The 26,834-nt window shown below is 42.7% G+C and overlaps 1 protein-coding gene across 3 annotated transcripts; it reads right to left on the bottom strand.

The window, feature by feature from the left end:
* Positions 1-203: 203 nt before the first annotated feature.
* On the bottom strand, positions 204-26,834 carry GPR137B (G protein-coupled receptor 137B). 3 transcript variants are annotated; one of them, XM_061365705.1, is made up of 9 exons: positions 26,723-26,834; positions 26,209-26,301; positions 24,247-24,693; positions 14,262-14,311; positions 9,014-9,236; positions 5,741-5,894; positions 4,766-4,890; positions 1,868-1,992; positions 204-816 (listed from the first exon to the last, which is right to left on the bottom strand). In XM_061365705.1, exons 3-9 carry the CDS (start codon positions 24,613-24,615, stop codon positions 705-707), a joined length of 1,158 nt encoding a protein of 385 aa, XP_061221689.1. In that variant the 5' UTR covers positions 24,616-24,693; positions 26,209-26,301; positions 26,723-26,834; the 3' UTR covers positions 204-704. The 3 variants fall into 3 exon arrangements, with proteins under 3 accessions (XP_061221689.1, XP_061221688.1, XP_061221690.1); XM_061365704.1 differs by lacking the exons at positions 26,209-26,301; positions 26,723-26,834 and having other exon boundaries at positions 24,247-24,768; XM_061365706.1 differs by lacking the exons at positions 1,868-1,992; positions 26,209-26,301; positions 26,723-26,834 and having other exon boundaries at positions 24,247-24,776.

Genomic DNA, 26,834 nt, shown 5'->3' with positions numbered 1-26,834 from the left:
GCCCCAGCAGAGCAGATGCCCATCCCTCTGCCCTGAGACTGGCCCTACAGCCTCTGAGAAGATAACAACAATTGTCTTAAACAAATGTCATGTGTTTTGGGATGGTAGCTAGAGTGTAGATAACCTTCAGCCTCCAACCAGCTGGCCACATGGACTAAGCAGTGATGATCCAAAGAGTAAATTGTGCTCTGAGAATGTAACAATAAGTTGAAAAGACAGTCTTTAATCAGGTAGATACTTTTCCTCTACAGGCTTTCATGTGCATGTAAGAATCGCTGCCATCATGCGTCTGAACAACCACTTCAGATGCTTACATTATATTTACCATAATCATGTATTTCTAACCTAATACACAGTGTAAAAATAAAAATACATAGAAAATAATTATGCCATTTCACTTCATGAAATCTGCTCTTTTAAAATGAGCATAAAATGATTAAATTATGTGCTCTAACAACTCTATTCAAAGCCAAAAATACCATGGCTTAGAACAAGGTATTAACTAGAACAGTCTTCAAAGTTTAAATCATTAGCTTATACTTTTCCTGTAGCTATGGAAAGCTTGTGGCAAAGACAAGTTCTTCATTTATCTGTTCTTAGGAACACATCTAAAACCAAAAGGTTGAAGAAAAATTGCTAAGCTTTGTTTTGCAGAACACTTGTTTTAATATTGGATTGTCCTGGGAAGCTGTAGTTGATTGAAGTTATATAGGGCTTGGCCGGTCTGTATCCAGGGCTGGATCGTGTTGGAGGGATCCGATGTAAGCCATGAAGCTGTTGTTCTGATGGCCCCAGTCATAGTAGTCTGGAGAGAAACTGGAAAAGGAAACAGGAGAGTTAGTGACTGGCAGGTTGTTTCTGTAGATATACCCTGTTAGGCAATGTGGGGAACATGCTACCACATAGAGGTAGTTCTCACACTGAAGTGCAGAAATAGGGGGTAGGATGATCAATAATTGCAAATAGTGAATATCCAACTGTACTGAACCATAGTTTGGGCTCAGAGGCAGTGACTATGCAATCTTAGCTAAATAAGTGACAAGAACTACATCTGGGTATGTTAGCTATGGTTAGCTTTCATTTTAAGATGACTGATTAATCTACTACTACCATAGTGTAGATACAGGAACAGTGAATGAGTAATGTGACTTGAATCTCCTTTTTGGGCAGGAGAGTGTCCTGGCAGTGCTTTTCCTTCCCTGAACTGGGTGCTACCATGCTTGCTGGGAACTGCTCCATCCTGGAATGCAATCCTTACCTAAAGCTCATAGCTACACAGAGAAAATTGACCTTTTTACCCCAGCTCTGGGTTGTGTGGGATTTTGGCAGTTAGGTGGCTTCAAATAAGCTTTCAGCAAGCTGGAAAGCAAATGCCCCCTTCATTTCAGGTGAACCCCAAGACATTTAGCCATATTACAGGGCAACCAAAGTTGAGAGGCTTCTCACCACCATCACAAGCTGCTGTCTGTGCTGTCAAGCTTTTCCCCCCTCACCCTGAGCAGGGAGACAGCATTTTTTCTAGGTTGCCTTGCTCACACACTTCAAATAGTGAATGGCACTTCTTAGGCCACTTTTGGAAGAAACAGAGGGTGAAGCCTGCAGCCCAAAGATCTGACCTGAGCTTTTCAAAAGGTGGCAATGCTGTTACAATTCTTAAAGTATGTTTTCATTCTTGTTCCTTGCATTCTTTGTGGAGCTCTTGGCTCAGTGCTTTCCACTTCACCTTCCCCCTTTGCTTCCCCTCACCCCCTGGAGTTTATGCCACAATTGGAGCTAGACAGTTTACATTAGTCTGCTGCAGTGTGTGAGGGTTCTTCCTCCTCCAGTTTCTGTTACAGGAAGCAAGCAGTTCCCTCGTGTACCTCACCTGCCCTGTGCCCCCTGTGGTGCAATATTCCATGCTAGGTCGTCATCACTGTCGTATCTGCGGGGGTTGTCAAAGAAGTAAGATCTGGGACTGAAGCCATGGCTTGGGACCATTCCCGCATTGGCCTGGAGGAAGGGGAAACCTCAGTCAGTATTTGCAAGAGATAGATCAACTGCCTGGGGCCTGACTTCTAAAAGATGTCACTGCAGACTTACCTCCTGGTTTCCAAAGTAAAACTGGCAGGTTTGTATTTCCTGTAGGCTTTCTGCACTCTGTTTTTCTCTACCAACACAGTCACAGTCTACAGGTACCAATGGCTTTTCCTCTTCCTTCTGGCCAACAGACGGAATCTATTCCTGAAACCACCCTGTACTCTGCATTTCACTTGGCTGCTGAATTCCTATCCATCCTGGACACTTTGCACTTTCAGCCTGGAGTGAGCAGTAGGGAAGCAGCTGAGGAGCTGTGAGATAGGAAATGCCTAAAGAGACTGGGGTTTCCCTTTCACATTTGTAACCCTCCATCTGGTGCATTACCTCCCTTGCCTCAGGAACTACTCATGCTGAACCTTGGCACCCACCTCATGAAGCCACAGCTGGAAAGCCCCCTCTCTGAGCAATTTCAATATCTACCCCTACAATGCTGTGAAGGTCAAATCCCAAGGAAAGGCCCTTTGATAAAACAGGGAATGGGATATACATGTAACTCCTTCATTTACAAAGCGTTTTGCTTTTATTTCCCTATGAATCAAAACTGAAAACAAACAAAAAGACAAAAAAAAAATATTCAAAAGATCAAATTTTGAAGGTCAAAGGGAAATAGTGCACAGGGACTCATATGACCCCGCTGAGCCTCTTCCACTGATCCACTGCTTCCATCCCCAGGGAACAGGGTTCCCAGCACCTGCAGATAAGCCACGACAACATCTTCTTGGCCTTAAGCAGGAGAGCAGTTTAATCTCCCCCTATGTTACTGATGTTAGTGTACTGATAAAGGTGAAATAAAAATAGGTGCGCCTCTGCTGTCTCCCCAGCTGCAAACTTTGGCTGAAAAGTGTGGCAAGGACTGCACGCTGCAGTGACCCTGTGTCAGCACCAAGGCAGGCAGAGAGCTCCTTCCAGGCTGAACACAAGATGTCTCAAACTTTCTGAAGAGAGAAACTTAACACCAAAGAACAACTATTTCTTGGGATTGTTCCTTACCAACGAACATGTTCAGTTTTCACTAAATGGGAGTTGTTAGGGTTTTTAACTAAAAAAGGTTTGTTTTAATTCTAACCCCATGTTTTCTGGTCAAGTGTTTTCAGCCACTGGGCCAATGTGGTATTTAACTGGAGTAACAGCCTGCTGGAGCAGCCTGCTGAACCGAGGGTCCTGTGTGTGCGCCTTGGCCTCCCCCTTGTGGCACACTTGCACTGAAGTTCACTTTTGCCTTGATGGAGTCCATTTTTGCTTCTTTCTAACACTGTTGTTCCCAGTTTTCCTCTTACCATGCTGCTGTTTAACATAAATGTTTTTACTGTGTAGAAAAAGATCCATTTGTGACCTACCCACTATGACAGATAGTGTCATACCCTAAAAAATGGACCCATAAAAGAAGTGATATCACTGATTGGCTCTTCTGAACGGTACCATTATGAAGTTGAAGATTTAAGGCTTTCTGCAAATCACAATGCAAAAATATAATGTTACAGCTGTTACTGCAGTGCTCTCTGACTTGTGAGAGAATATGGCCTGTTTGACTCTGACAGCTCTCATCTGAGTAGGTTCCAAGTCTTTATGTGACCAGCTTTTGGAAGGGAGAGGTGAGGCCACTTCCCTTATTTTCATCCTCTTGGGAATCTCTCCCACACTGTCCAAACTTGACCACCAGGTCCAGCCTTACTAAACTGACTTTAAATAAAATGACATCTCTTCTTAGAAGGGCAGCAACACTGGACTGTCCTTTAAAACATTTCTTTTTTTGCAGTTGTCCTGGGTAACTCCTCAGCAGGAGTGGGGCTGAGATGGGTTTTTGTGATGGACAGTGGGGCCCATGGGGTTCCTTTAACTGTGCTGTCAGGTATTACATCAGCCTGACTTTATTACTGTCTCTGAAATCTGCATGTGAAAATAAAAACATCGCCTTCTCTAAAAGCTTATTGTATTAATTGCTTCTCTTACTTGTGAATTTACCATTCACATCTGTCTTGGGGAATACTATCTTTGGTTTGACCTATGGAAACAGAGATATTACCTTGGTAATCCTAGTGCAGGGCTGATATTCCCCATGTGCCTCTCAACCAACACATCCTATGCTAACCTGGAGACATTGCCTACAGCTATAAAAACATGCTTGTCCATCTATTAACTACCTAAATATTAAGGATACTTACAGGGAATTATCCTTCCAACTCACACCTTAATCTCTGCTCAGGTGAAATAGCAGACAAATATGTCAGCAAGTGTTTATTACTGCATTGGTCTTTAACATGGAAACAGATGCACAGCTGAAAGAATTCAATCTTCTATTTCATACATGCTTTTGAGCAGTCAGCACGCATCCATTTTCACTGCTATGTGGTGAAAGATCCCAAGTTCAGGTAACAAACTAACTCCTTTTCTACTGACTCCAGTAAAGTACTGTATTAACTTAAGGGGAAGATGTCCCTACATTTAAGATGGCTTCTGATTTTTAAGGTAAACTGCCTGAGAACCAGCCACCTTGTCTTCCTTCTGGTTAGATACGATGTGTTTCTTTCATGGGGAGTTAGTATAAGGAAGCAGGACGTTTGAGTTGCTTTTATTCTGCCAAGGACACATTGAAAAAGAAGTCAAAAATGTACAGAAGCAGAAGCTCCTTCAGCAGCTGACCTTCCTGGACACCACACTAACAAATACACTAACAAATTCCACCTACCAGATCTTTTGTAGGGTTTCGGACTCGGAAGAAATACACAACCAAGGAAGTAGGCAAGAGCTCCCAGACGAAAAGGATCACTCCGAACACTATGTAACCTGCATCTCCCAGCTGACATTTCAGATCTGCCTGTTGAAAAGTCAGAGAGAAAAGTGTTTAAAAACTAAAGACGGCAGTTTATTTAAAGGTGCAGGAGCAACATGTCATAAAGATCTGTATTTAAGTGGCTGACCTGCTGGACAACATAGCCAGAAATTCCATTCGGTAAAGCCAGATTAACCTGGCTAATGATTAAAGGCATACTAAAAAAATCAATACACTGTCTCATTGGGTACATCCCTTTCCTTCTACCTTCCCTCATCCCCCCTCCTCCTGCTGCTATCTTTGCTTGAGCAAAATCAAAGTTTACTTCAGGGGTCTTCCCAGCCTCAGAGCCTGGCAAGCAACCATTTGATCAAGTGATCAGATTCAGGTAATGAGAAGTTAGTTTTCCAGTCTTTTCCAGCTCAGAATAATACATAAAGAAACAATTAATGCCCAGGTCCTCAAGGGCATTCCTGGTAATCTTGCTTTTAAAAATGAAGGCTTGTACCCCTTCAAATTGGTGCACACTGTTAGCTTGAATAACCATGTTGTTACTCTGGCATTAGCTTTGAACTTCTCTCTAGGCTTCCCCTCCACCATTCACCATAGTAGCAGAGGGAAAATCCGAAAACCAAGATAGATGAAAGATTGGGTTTTTTTTTAATTATTATTACTTGTCTAGTGGGTACCTATTTCTTTTAGCACTGAGGGTGGGGGTTTTTTCTTCCTTAAGCTGAAATTACTGAAAATTTGTATTTCTGGAGCAAAACAATCTTAGTGCATTGAATTTAAGAAAAAAAAAGGTTTTAATATATTAATTCCTCTTTTGATAGCATTTAGGAAATTCGTCACTTACAGAATGAGTTTTTTCATTATCAGATATTTTCATACTTGCCTGATCTGACACGTTGTACCAATCATAATCAAAAGAATTGACTTTCTTGGTTTGGGAGAACGATAAGATGAACAAGTTGTAACAGGCTCGTGAGGTATAAAGTAGTATAACAGTCACTCCTATACTTGTCACCTGACAGACAGATGAGCCCTGGAAGAGATTTAAGCACAGGTTATTATTCATAAGGGAAGTTGAGAACAGTGTTTTGCATGGACTTCAGGGGTTGTCAGGCAACTGTCTGTCTAATTCAACTGACTTTTCCTTCTTTGATCAGCACATCCTACACTATGTATTTTCCTGTATTTTATCAGTACAGTGGTTTCCAGGCAATGGCAGCAGTTCCAGCCCTTACCAAGATAGGGTGTGATTAATTCCTACAACTTTCTGTCCAAGTGCTGTTTTCAGAGCAATGAAAACATGTAAGAAATACACTTGGTATCAGATGATAGATCAGATCAGAATTCAGCCCTCAGCTCTCCATTAGCTATAGAGCATCCTGTATCACACGTTGGCTTGTTAGCATGATGCAACCTTGCATCTTCCTACAAGTGCTTGCTATGCACCTATTTCCTAAGTATCAAGCAGATGGCAAAAGTCAGCAGTTAAGCACAACACAGGCAGGAACTGAACATCCTGCCTTGCCTAATGTCAAAACAGAGGAGACAAAGTGAAAGTACGGTTTATGGGCAGAGTGACCATGGCAGGGCAGCCTGTGAGTGGGAGCTTGCACACAAGAAGAAGAATAAGACTACAAAGTGTGAAACCACAACAGTTCCTAAACCCTGAGAGAAAAGTGGACAGAGGACCCTGCAGCTCTGCCTCAGCCTGCATTTCCTGGTGTCAGTAAGAAGGAGCTCAGGAGTAGTTAGAAAAGCCTGCAGAAAACCAGCTTGCCTGTTTTCCCAGCAAAATAATGTCGGTTCAGGGAACAGCCAGGCTTAGGAGCATTACAAAATCCCCAGTACAGTCAACTTCCCTGACTGAATTCCTGCTTACAACCCACTGGAACTACCACTCTTCACCAGACTATATCCTGCAGCTATGTCGGGAGCGAGCCAAGAGCCTGCTGCTATACAGGAATTAGAGCCAGATCCATAGTAAGCAGTGGAGAAAGCTGTGGCAAGACCAGCAAGTAGGAAGTGCCACAAAGAGGAAATGTTTGCTAGGCACTTCTCTGTTCTCCTTTGGTATTAGCAAGGCAGTGACGCTGTCATGGAAACTGGAGGTGAGGGAGCAGAGAGAAGGTGCTGACTGGCACATACCATATCACAGCTCAGTGGCGTTTGCAGACTGGTGATCACAGAAGTGAAGAGCAGAATGGGATTGGTATCTCCCTATTGAGGTTTCCCAACATAGCTGTCATTCTTTAATAGTTAATAGTTAAATATGATAGAGATTTAACAAGCTTCAACCCCAACAAATACAAAAACAGGGGCAGAAGCGTCCTGATTTTGCTGCCAGGCAAATCAACTTAGTGGCTTGGAGAAGGGAGAGTGCAGCAGTAAAAATAAAGCCAGAGGAATCCTTTGTCATTCACAAGCCCCTACAGAAAAGAGGGGTTGCTCCAAGCATGTCCCACTACATGATGCTTCCAGCCAGCCCAGAACTGGCCCAAGTGGGGACCAAAGGGCACCCCCTTGGTGCTGTTGTAGCCGTGGTGCAGAGATCCAGGCCAGATCCCCAGGCCAGGTCATGGAGGTGAATGTGTTTCCACATGTGGTCAGAAGATAGGTGCCAGCAGACTGGAGACGCAAATAAAAGGCTGCCAGTATCAATGCCTATCTACATACACTGCAGAGCACACATTATCTCCAATGCTGCTTCTATTATATCACTGCAGAGGATGGGTTCTTCTTCTTTAGCTAGTTTTCGTACAACAGTAGCAGAATAAACCAGGATGTGCTTTTTTCACTTCCAGCTCCAGCCATCTGTGTCCCTAAGGCATGAGCAGTCAAATCCTACTGGAAGTCCCCAGAGAAACTTCTATTTCAGGTCAGCAAAGCACTCTCTAATTCTCATTTCCACATTCAAACATTCATCAGCTGAGCATTCTGACCTTTCCTGTCTGCAACAATGTCAGAGTTTGTTTGGGTTTTGTGAAATAACTTGAAGTAAAGAAGATCAGGTTTCCTGCAGGAGGAGGAAACGGAACAAAGTAATCTCCCAAAGCCTCCCTTAGGTTAACACTGCTTTGTTACAGAGATTTACACTTCTGTGATTTGCAGAAGCAGAAAAACTTTTCTTACTAGTAAAAATAATCCATTGCCCATGCATGCCCTTTGGTCAGCAAATGAGAGGCTTGAAAGAAAAAGAAAAAAAATCAACAAACTAAGCTGTGTTGTTAAATCTTCTATTCAGCCCTGAACATTCAGTTGTTGTCCAGTATGGCCAGATTTATTAAACAGGAAAAGGACTCTTTTCATCTGATTAAGTAAATGGAGAGAGGAATGTTATTATATGATTTTCTAAATAGCTGAAACTTACGTTTTTTAAGGGTTTGTTGTGGTAATAGTAATGTGCTATTGCTTAAACTAATCATTTCAGATTTAAACATCTACTGCAGATGCAAGGCCCTTTGAAAACCCTGTTTCATTATTTATAAATATAAACCATCTTCACTGATTTCATAATAAACACTGCACACTTATGTGATGCCACCCAGCACCTTGACCACTGAATGTGTGCAAAGCTGTAAACCTAACAATATTGCTTTAAAGAATATTTTGTAGCATAATAGGAGAATTTTTTTCCCCTTCTCCCCACTTTGCTGAATTACACTATATTCAGTCTTTTAAAACACATTCTCCTTATCTATAGGACATTATGCAAATGTATACAGGGAGATTCTTCTGTCTGGTTTATCTTCAGCCTGCTGTTAACTTAAACAATTAACTTAATCAGTCAATAATTTGATAAGCTGAAGGATCCTGAAGTATAGACCGCTTCTATGTGGCAGTACTGAAATGGAGTGGTCTTCAGATAGGGACCTGGAGAAAGCAGTTTCCACTTGAAAGCAGTTGTGAAAAACTCCAACCAGTAAGATCTGTAAAGGCCACCTAAAAAATACATATTTGGGGGCCACTGGTGTTGGCCAAAAGCACCCTTAATGCCGCTTAGTAATTCATATATTGACCTACATTGTGAGCCAAGTGCAAGCTGTGAAGTTTAAGGCCTCCAGCTCTCGGGGGATCTGAAGAACTGCATGGCTTTGTCTTGCACTGCCCCTGTCTCTGAGAAGGTACTTGAAAAGAACTGAAAATGTACCTTACCTTGGACTCCAAGTAAATGTTGGCTAAAGACATCTTGGAAATCTTATACAGGCAGATGGAGAGTGAAACAGCGCACAGCACAAACAACGTGTCATTAATTGCCACCCGGACAGAGACAATGATTTTTCTCTCTGAATTCTGTGTCCTCACCAATACTGCACATGTTAAATTCACCAAGAGGAAGAGGAGACTTATGAAAAGAGAAGCCAGGTAGAGGGGTAACCTGGGAGAGTGAGGAGAAAACAGTTTTAGCAACATTGTTCAGCAAGTGTATGTAATGAGATGGAAGTTGCGCCTGTTGGGCTGCCGCAGCTGGCAGAGTGACCATCAGCATATATCCAAATTAAAGTGCTCCAGATTGCTGGAGAGATTAACTTAGCTCATGTCAAACCTGTTTTTACAGTTACACAACAAGCTGTAAGTAAAAAAACTAATATCAAGCAGCAAAACATGTAAGACTGTATGCAGCAGAAATACAACAGCACCATTCTTAAAAACTACTTAAAATACACATGTACTTTCTTAGAGCATGCACTTCATACACAGCAAGACCCTCTAACTACTACTCACTGACAGGAGAAACCTTGCAAAAGGCTGAGTTGCCTAGAATGAACTGGGCTTGACCCTGGGTTTCCTACACCAACACTGCTGTGAGAATCATCACTGACTGTTGATGTTTGCCATGAGATTTCATATTAAATTAGGGAAGGGCCTAGCAGTAGGGAAAATGTCTGAGCTAATGGTTCCCCAGCATCTTCATCCCTTTTCCTGAATAACCTGGTCATAGGCAACTTCTTGAAAGAAGCATCAGGAAAGTTAAATATGCATATTAATTCTGGGCTGGCATGTTGCCATCTATGCCAGGCAGAAGGTGTATTTGCACAACCACAGGAGCAGAGCTGGAACAGAAATGCGACAGACACCCAGGAGCTGGACTGGTTTTCTCCATCTGTTTTTTCTCACCTACTCAGCCTTGATACCTGCAATATAAGCATACCACATACTCAAGGAAAGCTGCTTCTAATTCCTCTCTACTCCTACACACAGCTGTGAAGCTTTCCACTAAAAAAAGGGGCATGTCTCCAGTTCAGGTGTTTGCTTACTTCATTGTCATCACAATTACTAATAAGAGTCATAATTTGCAGACACTTGAACAAGAGGTTTTGGCCACAGCTTTTATGCCTGCTGGAAACTTTGAATATGGCAAACAACAAACACCCAGACTGTCTCTGAGAAATCCAGTTCTGATTGCTTAAGAATACTTTACCTAATTGTGGCCTTTTTCTTTCACACATTAGTATCCTTTTGGGATAGCAGCAATGAAGCCGTAAAGCTGAAGCACAGATGGTTTCTTTCCAGGGGGCAAGAAAGGAAAGGGTGTATCTTTGAGACCTTTTAAATGTGTAACAAACAGGGGGAACTGAAAGCCCAAAAGTCCCTGCTTGTGAATCAGTGCCCTTTCCAGCTATATCTGGCAGTGAATGAGGATGCTGTCTTTTCCTTGACAGTCATGGAAATTCCCTCTCAGCCAGAAGACTGTGCTCACTCTTAACCTTCCAGTGCAGGGCTCTGGTTTTAGGATTGGCAGCTAGAGATAGTTTTCTTAAACCTCACAATGTAATGCTGGAAGCACTGCAGTCCTGAAGCTCCTGTCACACAGCTTCCTCTGGAGAATGCAGTTCCCAGTTGCAGTGGTTGTACCTTTACAGCTTTAATTAATGTCTCAAAAGTGGTGGTCATGTGTCTTCCCTTTCTTCCCCTCCCAGAGTCTGTTTAATAGTGTCATCTCTGCTTCACTATTATAGTGCAGGTAAAACATTCTTGAGGGATTTAGGCTTACAAGGAAAGGTATGCTCTCACACACTGTGCCTACTTGCTGGACAATAAGTACATGCTCTCTTTTTGCCCTTCTTAGTGAGAAGGACCTTCTGCTTCAGTGCAGCCTACCTGTCCTTGATGCTGGCTCGCCACCAGCAAGGCTTAGAGGTTTCCCTAACCAGCAGGCCAGGCTCCCTCATGGAGTTTAGCAGAAACAAAAAGCATTGTCATGCTTTCATGCCCACACACTCCGTACGTGCCAGAGTGAGCTGTCATGGCCAGTCAGTGGTGCAGCTCTTCACATTATGATCTTCCATCCCCGTTATTAACATGATGTGGCTGGGGAAATGGCTGCCTGTTTTGACAATAGGAGTGTTGTTGCTGAACTTCTGAATAAGCACTGATAGAGATGCAGGCTGTGTCTCAGGGCACTTTTAGGGTCTCTGCAGCTGCAGAAAGTATTCCCAACTTAAAAGTAGAATTTCAACTACAAGGGCACCTACAAGGCATGAATAAGCATATGGGATTTTTTTAGGAAATAGAAAAGCAGGGCAGGAAAGCTGCTTCCAGATTGCACCAGTGACTGTTCAAAAGCTCATTGTGCCTAAACCCCACTTCAGGGCTAGTCTCTTAAAAGGAGCTGTGTGTAATCCGGCTTGGCCAGGGAAGGCACGTGCCAGGGTGTTTTATTCTTTCTGCATTGGGCTGGATGCACCCTTACATTTTAACCTGAGCTCAAAATCAAACTTCAGATCAATGCAGTGAGCATTGCCTTGTTTAACAGGAAAATCTGTTTGAAACTACTGCATTTTATATGTGGCTTCCTCAAACCCATACAGGGTCTGAGGCTTGTGTGTAACAAGGCACGCACACACAGCACAGCAAACCTCATCCAAACCCAGTGACTGTGAGAAGTCCCCATGCTCATGGAGATGTGCAGAAGGGCTGTTTAAATATAAAGTTGGACTGGCACAGGCTTCGCCTTGAGGTCTTTTGCCACAATGACTAACATCATGGAGGCTGTGCTGAGCAAAGTTTACTTAACATTCTGGATCGGATAACATTCTGGGTCGGATTTTATCTGGTTTTGCTCTACCTGAAATTACTCTGCTTTCTCCCAATACATACAGCAGTCCTACCCCTCTGTTGCCCTCTTATGTTGCCATTATCTATTGCAGAAATGCCAATACCAGGCAAAAAGGTCTGACACTTTTTAAAGGAAATGGGGAGAAAACCCAAAAGTAAATATCCAGCTATGAAGAAAGATCAAATTCAGTAAGTGCAGACTCCAGCCCCTGTCTGTATGCTGTCCATCTTTCTATCATCCATCTCTCCATCAGGATCTGAGCAACATGAAAGATGTCCCTGCCCATGGGATGGGGGGTTGGACTGGGTGATCTTTAAAGTTCCCTTCCAACCCAAACAACTCAGTGAGTCTGTGATCATTCACTAGCCTGTTAGAATTAAGATTCAGGATCTCAGCTGTGGATGGGCATGTATTACACCATGTCAATGGCCCTGTGTAAGATAGGAAACGAGGTCAGCTTTATTTATATGGCTCTTTCACACAGGCTAAGCTCCTTCATGCTGAGAGATCTAGACATTAAAACAAAATACTACTGAAGTCCTTTACCAACAGACCTAAATAAGAAAGAAAAGGCTAGACCAGATACAAGAGTGATCTGTGCTAGAAATGCAGTAGGCAAAAGTCAGGGTGGACATGGATGTGTTGTGGGGAGGGTAACCTGTGCATGAGTAATTCCAGTCACAGTACTTAAGTACCTGGGAACAGAAATGCTCCAAGAACTTCATGTAGGGTGCTAATGTAGTCACTTTATAGGCACTGACTAAATATCACAAGCTCCCTTTCCTGGAATAAAGACATTTTCAAGCATTTTTCAGGAATAAAGCCTTGCCACAAACATCAGTAGCAGATGGGATTCAGAGCTTCTATCTCTCATCTCTAAAGCCAGCCAGGAACATGTTCACAGACCTGCCCTATATCACCCTGACCTGCAGGCCAGGCCTTGTGCAAAGCCATCCTCTTTGTTCCTGTTGCCTATGTGTACCACCGGGGGCAGGCACTCTTGCACTGGGGGCTGGCTGGGGACCTGGCTGATACATGCTGTGCTTGTCCGGCAGCCATACTCCTGGATTTCCTTCCCACAGAAAGCAGAGTGCAAAGGGTGAGGTGAATGTATTCGTATACCACAGTGTTTACCAGAGAGCATCCATCTCTTGCCCCTTGTGGTTTGGGATGCTGCCAAGGTACACACACAGACCCACTAACTTGAAAGCGTTCCTGAGGCCACCAGAATAGATGCAGCCTCTGTTCCCATCCTGATAATTTCTGCATCAGCTGCGGTTCAGCATGGAGCCCACATCCCCCAGTCAGCCATCACCCCCTGTGTGTCCTACACCCTCACCAAGCACAGCCCACCCCAAACCTACTGTCACCGTTCTGCCCTTCTACTGAACATGGTTTCTGAAGCACCTGCTCCAGAGGATCACCTCTCCAGCTGTATCAAAACCCACCTGGATAACGAACTTTCCAGGGCAAGGACAATGTTAATATTTGACTTGTTGTTACAGTACTATGTTCTCCTAACAGTAAACAAGTAACAGGTCAGATTTCAGTTTCAAATTACTCTTCCTATCCTGAATTCAGAGTGTAAATTCTTTAGAATGGAGACAACCACTCTCTCTTCCTCCCTGTCTAAACAACATTGCCCAACTGAGTCTTTTAGGCATTGCCACAATAAACATTAATGCATTGAGCTCCTCCTCAGCTTTCTGGACATTACTGCCCTATGGGGATCTGCCAAGTAGTTCCTGACAATTTCTCCCGCTCAACAAGATCCCAAACAAATATCTCCACCTAAATGCAAAGTTATGATAACCTCAGCCACATGGAGTCAGGGGAGATTATTTGTGAGCTCCCAAACACAGCATCAAGTTGAATTAATTCTTTCTCGCTCTTTCCCTTCAAAAGTCTTCTCTCACCTTCCCAAAACTTTTGGGTCTTTTATTACCACTGACCTCATAGATTAACATGTACCCAGTCCCGCTCATTCCTGTCAAAACAAATATATCACTCTGCTACCTCTACCAAAGCACTGGATCTGAATTCACCTAGCAACACTTACGTTAAGAACCTGTAAACTAATCACCAGGGTCTGTTTCTTCTGCTTGCATTTGAAATATCTACCTTTGAAATAAGTGAGTATCTAAAAATGGTGCTTGTGTTGAGAAATGATACAAACTTCTAAATGCCATAGGTAGAAGCTGGCCTCAGAACCATCATCATAAAACAACAGTACACAAATATGAATAGCTGACATATGAGTGCCACAAATTATAAAAGATACAGTGTTTCTCAAAAAGCATGTCTGCTCTTCTCTAGCCCAGTAAATGTTTGCATGGTTCTTACCTGTATTTCAGTAGTTCTGGGGAATATTTTGACTTAGCTTTGAAAATCACCTGCAAACCAGAAAAATATTGCATCAAATACAGGATACATATAAATAAGGAAAGACGCTCTGATCTGCAGGAATCCTGTCTCACAGGTCACAAGAAAGGCAATGATAGGTTTCATTACATGAGATTTGCATTTATTGCTTATCCATGGCAGGCAAGCTCTAAGCAAAGTATTAAAATCACTCAGCAGGAGATCATGATGTGCTTGTACACAAACTGTCTACTCCATTATTTTTACTTACTCTGCCTTGGGACTAAGATCCTAGATACCAGGGCTCATTAGAAGAAAAGTACAAGTAAAATCATAGAGGCAAGTAATTATTAGGCTCTTATATGACCTAGCAGCATATGTATCTCATGTAGATGAGCTTATACCAGCATATTGCATCAGACACCCTGTTGCCATGAAGAGCCCATCATAGTAACCTGGCATGCAGCTGGATATATAAGCATTTGACACAGTTCTGTGCGACATCCTTGTCTCTAAATTGGAGAGACATCAATTTGATGAATGGACCACTCGGTGGATAAAGAACTGGCTGGAGGGCCACACACAAAGAGTTGTGGTCAGTGGCTCAATGTCCAGCTGGAGACCAGTTACGAGTGGTGTCCCTCAGGGATCAGTGTTGGGACTGGTCTTGTTCAACATCTTCACTGCTGACATGGACAGTGGGATTGAGTGCACCCTCAGCAAGTTTGCCGATAACACCAAGCTGTGTGGTTCGGTTGATACGCTGGAGGGAAGGAATGCCATCCAGAGGGACCTTGACACGCTTGTGAGGTGGGCTGATGCCAACCTCATGAGGTTTAACCATGCCAAGTGCAAGGTCCTGCACCTTGGTTGGAGCAATCCCAGACACAGCTACAGGTTGGGCAGAGAAGAGATTCAGAGCAGCCCTGCGGAGAAGGACTTGGGGGTGCTGGTCGATGAGAAAATAAACATGAGCCAGCTTCAGTGTGTGCTCACAGCCCAGAAAGCCAACCGTTTCCTGGGCTGCATCGAAAGGAGCGTGACCAGCAGGTCGAAGGAGGTGATCCTGCCCCTTTATTCTGCTCTTGTGAGACCTCACTTGGAGTATTGTGTGCAGTTCTGGTGTCCTCAACATAAAAAGGACATGGAACTGTTGGAACAAGTGCAGAGGAGGGCCACGAGGATGATCAGGGGACTGGAGCACCTCCCATATGAAGATAGGCTAAGTTAGGGCTGTTCAGCCTTGTAGCAGCCTTCCAGTACCTGAAGGGGGCCTATAAGGATGCTGGGGATGGACTCTTCATTAGGGACTGTAGTGACAGGACAAGGGGTAGTGACAGGACAAGGGGTAGTGAGTTAAAACTTAAACAGTAGTGACAGAACAAGGGGTAGTGAGTTAAAACTTAAACAGTAGTGACAGGACAAGGGGTAGTGAGTTAAAACTTAAACAGGGGAAGTTTAGATTGGATATAAGGAATACTGTAAGGGTGGTGAGGCACTGGAATGGGTTGCCCAGGGAAGTTGTGAATACTCCATCCCTGGCAGTGTTCAAGACCAGGCTGGACAGAGCCTTGGGTGACATAGTTTAGTGTGAGATGTCCCTGCCCATGGCAGGGAAGGTTGGAACTTGATGATCTTAAGGTCCTTTCCAACCCTAACTATTCTATGATTCTATGTATGTTTGCACCCATGTTACATAACCAAAAAAGATGTCATAAAGAACCAAACTCATTATTTTAGTCTGAGATATTATCTGGTTTCTGCTTTCTGTCTTTTCACTAAACAATATGTATTTTTACAGAGAGAGAGCTCAGGCCCAGTAATTACCTTGCTGTAAGAGAAAAGAAAAAAACTGGATGTTTTCTGCAACAGAGCTAGGTAGTATCAGTTACAGGTGTTTAACCACCACCAGAGATTCCACAAAAACATATGAGCATATTTTATATCTTAGTCACTAAAAAAAATGACAGGAAGGCATCACTGCTTTTTCATAAGCTAACATGGTTTCCAAACACAGTTAGTTTACAAATGTTCATTTAAACCAGAACTGAAGCACACTGATTGCTAGTATTGCAAAAAAAACCCCATGACTTATTCTGAGTTCTTTCCTAATTGTTTTCTCCTCAAGTTATTCTGCCTTATCCATTTAACTTGGATTTGCATGCTCTTTAGTATAGCTTGCATAATATTTCCTATGATTATCATGCTTTCCCAAGGAAACAGGACTTACATGATCACTATGAATGTGTAGGCATGTGCTTGCCTGTCAACCTGTTTATCTGTCCCCACACTGATCTTAAAATACTCCACTCAGAACGGGTGGAAAAACACTTGAAGTACCAACAAATGAGCCTTTATGACCCTTCTAAAAGTTAATGACTCAAAAGAAGTGAGAAACCCTATAAATACATTTGATACATGACTTCTGTGAGGAGAACCCTGCATAATGATCCTACACATCACCCAGTATGTGACAGTCTGGATAGCAATGTATCGTAAGAAATGCCCCAGTGATGGAAACAGCTCAGAGTCAAGCATGAGACATAGATCTTGAGAAAAATCAGGCTCCACTTGTTCCAGTGCTCCTGGAACAACTTGTCATTTAACTCCTATTCACCATACACAGCTGCCTTGACATGGAAATAATTTTTGTGATGTACCAGCCTGCTCAGGACCAGCTGAACCAGCAGAGAGCACCAAGCTTTTCAGCTGGCCCGCACAAAATCACCTGAGAATAACATTGAAAGGTTGGGGAAAAAAATCTCTAAACATATCTTGCTTGATACCATTTTCAAATAGTTAACATCTCTGGCCACAGCCCTTACAGAAGATTTCTGTGATTCATTCTCCAAATTCCTGGATCATGAATTCTCACAGGAGCTCAGGAAGGAGTTTTATGTTTCACTCACTTGCTACTGAAAACAGATGTGTAAGAGGCTTGTGAATATTCTGCATTTCTGTGGTGCATAAAGAATGACTGTTATGTTTTAGAGAAAAGATGGGGTTCAAAATTCTTCCCATACACTTTTCTGTACAAGATTTATTGCCTACCCTGCTTATTCTTGAAGAGACTGTGGGTAAGCAGGAGGAACAGATTCCTGATCTCAGTGAAACCAAACAAGTAAAACTTGTCTCTAGGGCCATTCCACAATCCCCACCTGTTCTGAGTAGCACTCACACATACTGTACCGTTAATTTTGACAGCTTTCAGGAATTGCAGAGTGTTCAGAGCCTGTGCACACAACTGCACAAGACAAGCAGTTTGCAGTGGTCAACGAGTTGTGCTGGTCCACAAAACCTAGAAATTCACAAGACCCTGAATACAATCTCCTGTGGTTTCCCCAAAATAATCCACTCGTCCCTATAATGTCATAGAGAAGAACCATCACATAGACCAGTCCAAGCTGCCCTACCCAGAGAAAAGCTCTGTGCATAACAGCTAAAGCCAAACATGATGGTCCAGCTGCAGATCCAGCAGGATCGCCAGATGCAAGGTCACTAGAACAGCTGTTACTGTGATTCTACATGTGGTGGACCTGTTCCAGACGATAAATGCTTCTGAACCTATCAGAGCAAAATGACTGTTAAGAAAGAAAATTAACATGGTACAGCGAGTGGATGCTATATGAAATGAAAGTGGATGCTATATGGAATGAAAGCTACAGTATAAAGCATGGACACTCTTACTAAATCATTGCTAGACAGAAACACAGGCAGCCAAGTTCTGCCACTTTTGCTTAAATACTGATGGGGCCTCAGTTCAGGAGTAGCCTTGCTGGAAGCAACACAACTAACACAGAACAAACAGGTGTTTAGTGGGAGTAAGGATGTCAGAAGCTGATCTCAATATACCTTATATGTGTGGGTGCAGCCTTTTGCTTATAACAGCTCAAGAGACTGGTTGTTCAATGACCCCTCCCTGCACTAATGTTGAGAAAGCTTCCAGTCAATATCTGAGTCATCTAAGCAAGTCTTCCAGCAAGCCAGAGCAAACCAGGCTATTCCTAAGAATAGACTAAATAGCAAGCAGAAGGCAGACTTTTTTTAAAAGAGCTTTCAGAGAGCCCCAAGTTGAACAACACCACAGAAAACTCAGTGAAAGTCCTTGCTAATTTTCGAATGTCTACAGGGTTACTTTTTCTTCTTAGAGGTATTTCCCCTTTCGCTTGTACTTTAAAGGAGAAATATCCTGTTTTGACTCCTTGTTTTTGCCGAAGGACTGAAAACCTCAAATTAGATTCTCACACTCCCTCCTCCACTCCCCTGAGGTATACGTCTGGCATACAAAACTGCAACAGTACAAAAAGACTCCAAGAAGCCCTTCATAGAGCCAGGGAAAATTTCTGTTGCAGGAACTGATGTAAACAGCTGACCTTAAAGGCACTTTACCAGGCCCCAGCAGAGGAGCAGTGTGGATGGCATGGGAGCCCATCAGCAGCTCAGCTGCAGACAGCTCTGCAGAACTGCTGGGCAGCACAGCAGACAGACAGGGCCAGGATGCTGTAGCTTAAGGGGGTTCCAGGTACTGTGATGAAAGTTAAATCAACAGCCGCTCTGGCCCTATAAAGTATCAATGAAACAGGTGTCAAAGCCAAGTCACATATTCCCAGAGCAAAAGAGAAAGAGAATCTCACTGGGGTAATTTTCAGTTTCAGCTGAAACTTGATTTTCGGAGTTTCAGCTCTGATTTAGCTAAACTGACATGACGGCTGGCAAAAACCTCACTGTACCTCTTCTGCTAGCTGATCAGTTCACTTTTACAGCAGCCACAGCTTAGCTTACCAAAAAGCCTCAGGTATGTTAAGTGCTTACATATGTCTCAAGCTGGCCCTTTGCACAGGAATGAAGTTCAGCTTTACCAGTTCTCATTCCAAAAACTCCATAAGGAACATAGGATGTACTTTTCCTTCCCAGTTCCTTTCACCATAGCCCCTCTCTTCCTCTGTCATACTACATGCAAGCTTCTCTTTGCACCCTGAAAATATGCCACAACTTCATGCAGGCCTATAGCCCCTCACCATTAGCATATACACCTTTCTTGCAAACCTTGCTGTGTACCTTCCTGTCCCAGGCCCACCTTCCCCCTTCTCTCTTTCTCCTTTGTTCATTTTTTCATTTGGATCAAATTCCCCAAAATATGCAAGCTTTCCCTCTATCCTCTAAACTCTACATGGATTGTAAGGCCTACAGACATGGGCAAGGTGACTACTCAGCTTTGTGTCAGTTGGTAACAAAAGCTCTGACAGGAAAGTGACCATCATGGGCAGCCAGCCGCAGTAAACTTGCATGTGTAGCTTTCCTATCAAATTATTTTCTAAGTCAAATAATGTCATTCTTCATGTCAAATGCTGTCAGCCTGCAGCTGCAATTTGTCTCCTATAGATCCAATACTGAGGGCAATGTCTGACACTCAACATACTTGATGCTTTACTATCCGTAGTTAGACTCCTGTGTAGTTCTATGTACAACTAAAATATGATTTGAATTAATAATAGGCTTTGTAATATATGGTATCTTCATTCCTACTAAAAAAGTAAATATTTCTCCTCAATAAAAAGTCTGGTCTGTCCTCTCACTGGTGGTATTATTTTTGAAGTGCTATGCTCAGTGATTAGAGGATGAGAAGTTCTCTTAATTTTCCTCCCAGAGCCAACATGTACCCCAGTTCCACTGAGATACACATAATCTCCCCAAAAGCCTTGTGCTGGTTTTATCCCACCTTGCCAGGCACCTCCAGCATGGCAGCTCCCCTCTACACTGTCTTCCCCTGCGCAATTTCTCTTCATTTGAAAGTCCCTGATTTTATCAGCCCTGCCTCGGAGGCAGGGTAAGCTTCTCAATCTGGAGAAAAGGGAAACTGGTTAAAGAAGAGGAAGAAGTAAATCTGCCTACCAGCCCTTCTCCACCCATACGGCCTCAGTTCTTTAGCTCAGCACCATGTTCCTTAGTTCCTGGAGAAGTTCCCAACCTGAAGATAAACCTACCACCCACCAATTGATTTGCTATGCCTGACCATGAGGGAGGCCTGGGACTTCCAGCATCCTCTGTGGCTCACGGTCTTTGGCCCTGACCTTCTTTTTTGAGTCTGTAACCCTGCATCCAAACTCCCCTCCTGCTTCACTTGTATCCTGTTCCCCTGGGAAATGTAAAGTTTGAGCAAACAGGACTAAGTGAAGCAAACCCTTCTCTGCCCTCCCCTCAACACACACCAAAAAAGGCAACTTCTTGTTTGATTTCACAGAGCCTCTTTACACTTTTGTGCACTGTACTGACTGTAAAGCCTGAGGACTCATCTCAGCCTCCCCTTGTCAGGGGCAGGAAAGTTTGGGCTAAGCAGGACATCAGGAAAAGAATGCCCAAGTCCTGTCATCCTCACTGCCTGGAGTCACTGAAAGTGGAAATTGCCTTATTTGCTGATTTGCAGTCTTTGCTTTATCAAGCAGCAGAATAAACCTGTGGGAGCTGCAGGTGTGAGCCAAAAATATCTATGGGCTTTTTGGTCTCTGTATGTGGAAATACACACTTCAGCTCCCTATCTGATGGATTAAGATCAGGGAGCTGCTCTGGCTTGGTACAATGCAGTTATTTGCCAGTGTTTTTCTATTGTTTTACAAAAGTGCCACTCGATCTGGTCTTCACTTGAGATTTAGTTCAATGATTTCTAAGCAGACAGAGGCTTATCCTGAGAGGGTAGGACATGTTATTTCTTTTTTTTTTTTTTTCCTTTACAAGAGAATGAATACATACAAAGGACTAATAAATTCTAATAAATGTAGTGCTCTCACTAGAAATCACATATTTTCTCCTGTATGGGATTTCTGAGAGGAGCTAATATTACATAGGCCTTATATGCAGCACCCTTTCTATTCTGCCCTAAGTAGGGCAACAAGACCACAGCAAAGGACCATGAATTTGGCTCTTAACCCAAAGATCCCTTGTTCTGAGTCAAAACTATTTTGATTGTAACTTTCCTTTCATCCATGGGTCCCCTGCTTTAGCAATCAGCCCCAATATACTACAGCTCCTTCTGCTGTATCTGCTGATGCTCAAGTCTGGGAACAACCCCTGCTGTGCTGACGTCATTGTGGCTTATTTGTCATGCTACACATGAAATACAGTTGAAATTTGTGTCCCCATTGCTTTGGGATACCTATTAAAATGGGAATAGTTGTGGCTAACTTTCTGTCAAGTTCAAAGGTGCTTATTATTCTGAAAAATGCCCCCCAGGCACTTGCCAAATGAGGTTTCTTGTTTGGCCAGGAGGATTTGCTATATAGTTTGAATCATTTTTATTTCTCACATCTATGTCTAGAAGTTTCCCTAGCAGTGCCACATTTAGAAATGGTGGGTGCTGTACAGCAGATGATAAACACCTGCAAATTCCAGAGATCCATAAAGTCTCTTCCAGTCCTCTGTCCCTGTACTATACATAGATCCCTTCTTTCCCTCTGGCTAGGAACCAGTTAAGTAGCATGGTTTTCACACAGTGAGACACAGCTGCAGACCCTTCCTGCCTGCCTTCTAGAGAAAAAAGGATAAAAGTTGCTTCTGAACAGGTCTGTGAAGTTATAAGCCATTACTGAAAACAAAATTCTCTATCCCCACCCCTTTCGCGCTAGTTCTTGCTTGCCTGCTGTGGAAAGCTAGATGCACATTAAACATACAGTCTAAAGAAGATGCTGAATTTCAAGCCAAACCACCTTTTCATGGTTAGAAGTAAAGAATTAATAACAGCAAATTAAAAATATGAGCACTTATTCTATGTCTTACGTTATATATTGTACAATGGCTGTGCTTCTATTTCTTCGGGCTTTGTTTTGGCTGAGGAGATATTTGAGATGAGATTTCACTGGGAGCAACCAGCTCTAAAGCAAACAACAATTCTAATAATAAGCCTGTCTACAGTGGCCTGCAATCTCTAAAGATGATGACGCACATCACGAACTCCGCAAGTCCCTTGCAAATATCATTTCAAAAGCCTCACAAGAGCTCTTCAAGACAGGTAACTATTACACTCTTTTACAGAGGGGCTCAAAGGAAGATCATGAGGACTCATGATGACAAAGCAGAAATTGTCTCAAAGGTAAAATCAATAGCCTTAGCATTTTTTTTGTTTCCCACCACTGACTTGTACTTCCTGAATGAGATCAGACAGCAATGACAAAAATAATTTACAAGGACATATGTGTGCATTCTGTATGCTCTCTTTCTAGATCTTCCTTATGTGAAAGGAATCAGTTACTGTCAACAGTGAGCCCCTGAGTGCTGGCACTGTAATGCACAGAGTGCAGGCTGCTGTGCCACTCTGTGCTCACACCAGGCTCAGCTTCTCCTGGTGAAGAGCCAGGATGCTGCATTCTACCTCTAGACTTCCATGGCAGGCCTACGTGTGTGTCAGAGGGAAGAATTAGACCTAGGGCTATGACTTAGTCCCAGTGATGGGGATGGGCTGTGCAACGATGGACATTTGCCCCTGTGGAACTGCACCATTATCAAATAATTCCCACAATAGCTATGGGATAAAGCATATGTCACTGCATGCCTGAGCTGAATTTGAGTAGCATGTAGATGAAAGGTTCCTGTAATCCCTTAATATATCTCACGTCCCAGGGAGCAAAGCAGGTTGAGTTAGCAGGTATTTCAGACACTGAATCCAGAAAAGTAAACCTAAGCACAAACTGTGTATGTGGTTCTAAGTATTTAATACCCTCTACAGTTCAAGTGATCTTCTTAAAGCTGCCATGCTTACCATTGCTGCTTTTTCAGCTCTGAGATGGCAGCTCTCACAAATGGCCTGATCTATCCAGCCAGGCTGCTCAGGATTGACATGCCTGTAATCATTATAGAGCACTGTTAAATACTCTAGGTACTACAGAATTACCCAGACCCAGAGCCAAGCTGGTTCCAAATGGGGCACACAGCAACACCCAAAGCATCCTAAGCACTGATGGGGGTGCTCTCCTGGCCAACTACCCCTACACTGGGAAAACGGACAAGGGGCATCTGAGTACAGGCTTGGCTTCTTGCTCCAGGCACCTTAATGGGATTGAGGAGATAGGGAATCCACTCCCTGCTGCCCTGCAAGCTCCCTGTGTGATCTCAGGTAAGCCTGGCAGACTTTCTTTGCCTCAGCATGCCAATATCCCGTCCTGAGCCCAGTGCCAAGATACCCCCATTCACCATAAACACTTCCAAGCAAGTCTACCAGCAGCAACCTGGAGTGCTGTGCAGCCTAACTCATCTGGCTTAGTTGCCTGCAGCACAGGTACACTCTCGAGACCTGCTTCTGAAATGGAGGTACAATTTCCCTTAACTCATTATACAGCTAATTTACCTTTACATCAGAGTGTCCTTGAAAAAAGAGGGTGTCTCTTTATACAGCACTTAACACTTACTGGGGTCCAGAGTCACTATTTGTAATACAGATTATGATAGGAATTTGGGTCTGCGGCAGGACTCGATCAACAGTTTTGAATGTTATGCACAGAACAGAAATCTCACTCAGAAACATATAAGCCAACTTGTGAAAAACAGTTTCAGCAAAATTAGGTATTACAGTTCTGACTGACAGAGATCAGGAATGTTAAACCAGGAGGTTTATGAAGTCTAACAACAACAACAGTAATAAAATAATAATAAGAGAACAGCATTTTGGGTGTCCAGTTTTCAAGCTCCCCTGTACATCCTTTCCCCAACCTTTAAATGAAATGACACTCATTAAACAGACAGTATATATATATATATTATTTGCCATTTTTGAAATGGTAACTTCAGGTTCCAGTTTCATTGTAACACTGATCTCCTGAATGTATATCAAAAGTTAAAATTCCCAACTGAAAACCTGAAATTTTCTTTTTGCATTACCAAGGTACATTTGTAAATTACATTTTACATCTTTTGTATGATTCCTATAAAATAATGCTTTACCATTCTGCAAGATTTAATCAACCAAATATCTGTTGCTTACCTGAGTGAAGTAAAGATTCATCAAGGTCAGGGTGAAGAACTGGAGGCACACTGGGAAGCAATAGAGAAGCCAGAAGATGAAGGGGCTGAGAGAATTTGCTGTCACAAAGTCTTTGAAGTAAAATGAAAAGAGCACAGTCCTGAGAGAGGCCCAAAACAAGCACAGAAACAGAAAGACAGTCTGGTAACTGAATCTCTTGTGCCTGTAGTGAAGGACCAGCCAGAGCTGGATGTAGATGAACACAAAAAGCAGTGAATAAAAAACAGTATATACAATGGTCAGGCCCAACTTCACATACGGAGGGACAGCTGGCGTCAGGGTCGGCGGAAGGGTGTCATTTTTCAGTGGGTCCCACTCAGGGGCCTCCATTTGATATCAGGAATCGTCAGAATTATTTATTAAGTTTGGCTGCCGCTGTTGCCTCCTCCTCCTTCTCCTTTCATCTTCCTACAGCATAGGAATCAAGAAAATGAAAGAAAACAAGCTGCACTTCCTCTTTGGCAGCTCACTGTGGGCTGGTAGCACATGATCACTATTCAGAATGATTCATTAGGACTGCCTTTGTCAGCAATTGGCAGGGAACAGCTCAGAAAGCTGCCCTTTGCTGATGTCTGTGCACGAAATCTTTACCATCCTCAAGAAACAAAGAAATCCACCAGCCCCTGAACGGTTTACTGCTGATTTTTTTTTTTCCCCTAAGGAAAATTATCTGGATTTTCAATTAGTTAAGTAATGTTCTATTTTCTACAAGAAGCAAGTACCTGACATTTTCCCTGTGGCAGCTACACTGTATCTTTGTCAGATTTTTTTGGTCTTGTTTCCTGTTTAGCAAGCTTTATTTATGTGCATTTCGTTAGGAATATTTTTAAGCACCTTAAAGTACTAATAAAATTGAAACCATTGTAATAAGCTGTAACGGTTCGGCTCTGCATTGCAGAAACCTTTGTGTTTATAAGGAAATATACAATTTACAGCAAATTTCACATATTCTGTAACTTCTTTTTTCTTCTAACATAAAACATTTCATCAGAATGGAAGAAAAGGCACATCAGGGTTTTCAAACGCAGTGTATACAAGGACAAATAAAAGCCCCTAAATACTCAAATTCACCAAAGCAGGCATTCAGCTACAGGTTCTTTTCTTCCTGGTTGTTGCCTGTTTGTGCCATCACTGTGGCAACAGCTGACCAGACATACCTTCTCACAGGAGTGCAGATGTGCCCTTGGGATTAAATCTATAAATTAATAGGTGCTATGGCAGGCTGCTGGGTTTGACTCATGGGGGTGAGAAGTGAGAACTGAAACTGAGTGGTTTAGACATTTGTAGTGTGGTGGAAACGCCTCATTATCTCTAGGTCGTGTATAGCACCATATACCATCAGACAACAAGGTTTTTCAGACATGCGTTGGCTGGATTACTGCCATGTTTTGTTCTATCATTTACAGTAAGATGATTACAAGAAGTCCTTGTTACCTGGACTGATCCCCGGGGAGGACCCCACATATCTGGTGAGCAGTGAAAAAAGATTCTTTCAGTGAGAGAGTTCGTGAAATGAACTGACACAGTGTCCAGGGAATGCAGATACTGATACTGAGTACTAATTAAAACTATGATTTCTATTATTGATGCCTCACCCCAACAGGAGTTCAGAACTAGTCTTCTGTTGAAAAAGACAAATTTTATAACTATGCTTATTTATAGAAACACGGTATATATAAGTTTGCATAGTCCCTGAAAAAGATCTCTAAGTAAGACCCATTCTGCTCTAAAAATACCCACACTGAACACTTAAAGCTATGTTCCAAAATCCGTGTTTAGCTACTGAAAAAAAAAAGGTTCAATTTTAAAGGTAGTAAGCAAACACAGATCCCATTGACTAGAAAGAGATCTGTGAGTTCCAAGTGCTTCTGTAAATCAGGTCACTTCTATTATGGTGTCTAGTTATGATTTTAAGATCCTTACCAGGAGCAGTCAGCTTTGGAAATCCTGGGTAAACAGCTTACAGAGGCAGAGTGATACACAGCACCCACCAAGTGGCTGTGTTGATTTGACTACCTATAGAAATACACAAAACACAAAATGAATGATGGGAAAGAGGAGAGAGGATAAGAAACATTGAATCACTAAAAAAAAATCATGTACATGTACAAAGATACATTACAGCTTTGCATAGAAAGAGAATTTTATAGATTCAACATAAATAAACTTGGACTTAATTTTAAATTAGCACCTGTTCTTAGACCTTGTGTATTTTCTGGGAAAAAAAGTAAAATTTACTCAAAACCAGGATAGAACATGGAAAACTAAGCAATTACTGAAGCAAGTTTGTCAGAGACGCTGTCTGTCTTCAGGCCATCATGCTCATTACACAAAAATGGAGAAGATAAAGGGCCTGGACAGGAGTTTAGACAATATACGTATATACGTATATATAAACAAATAGAATAGATACAACAATATATATTTCAATACATACTACAGAAGGCTCCATCTCCCAGATCAGGAAAACATCTCCCCTAGATTTATACATACTTCCTTCTGGCAGACAAGGAAAACCTCTTCCTAGCCTTTCCCAGTTCCACTAATAG

The sequence above is a fragment of the Neopsephotus bourkii genome, unplaced genomic scaffold (genome assembly GCF_033783945.1).
Source record: "Neopsephotus bourkii isolate Nb327-2 ecotype Australia unplaced genomic scaffold, CSIRO-AGI_Nbou_v1 NB_1292, whole genome shotgun sequence".
NCBI lineage: Eukaryota > Metazoa > Chordata > Aves > Psittaciformes > Psittacidae > Neopsephotus > Neopsephotus bourkii.
This window is presented reverse-complemented; position numbering and strand designations above follow the sequence as displayed.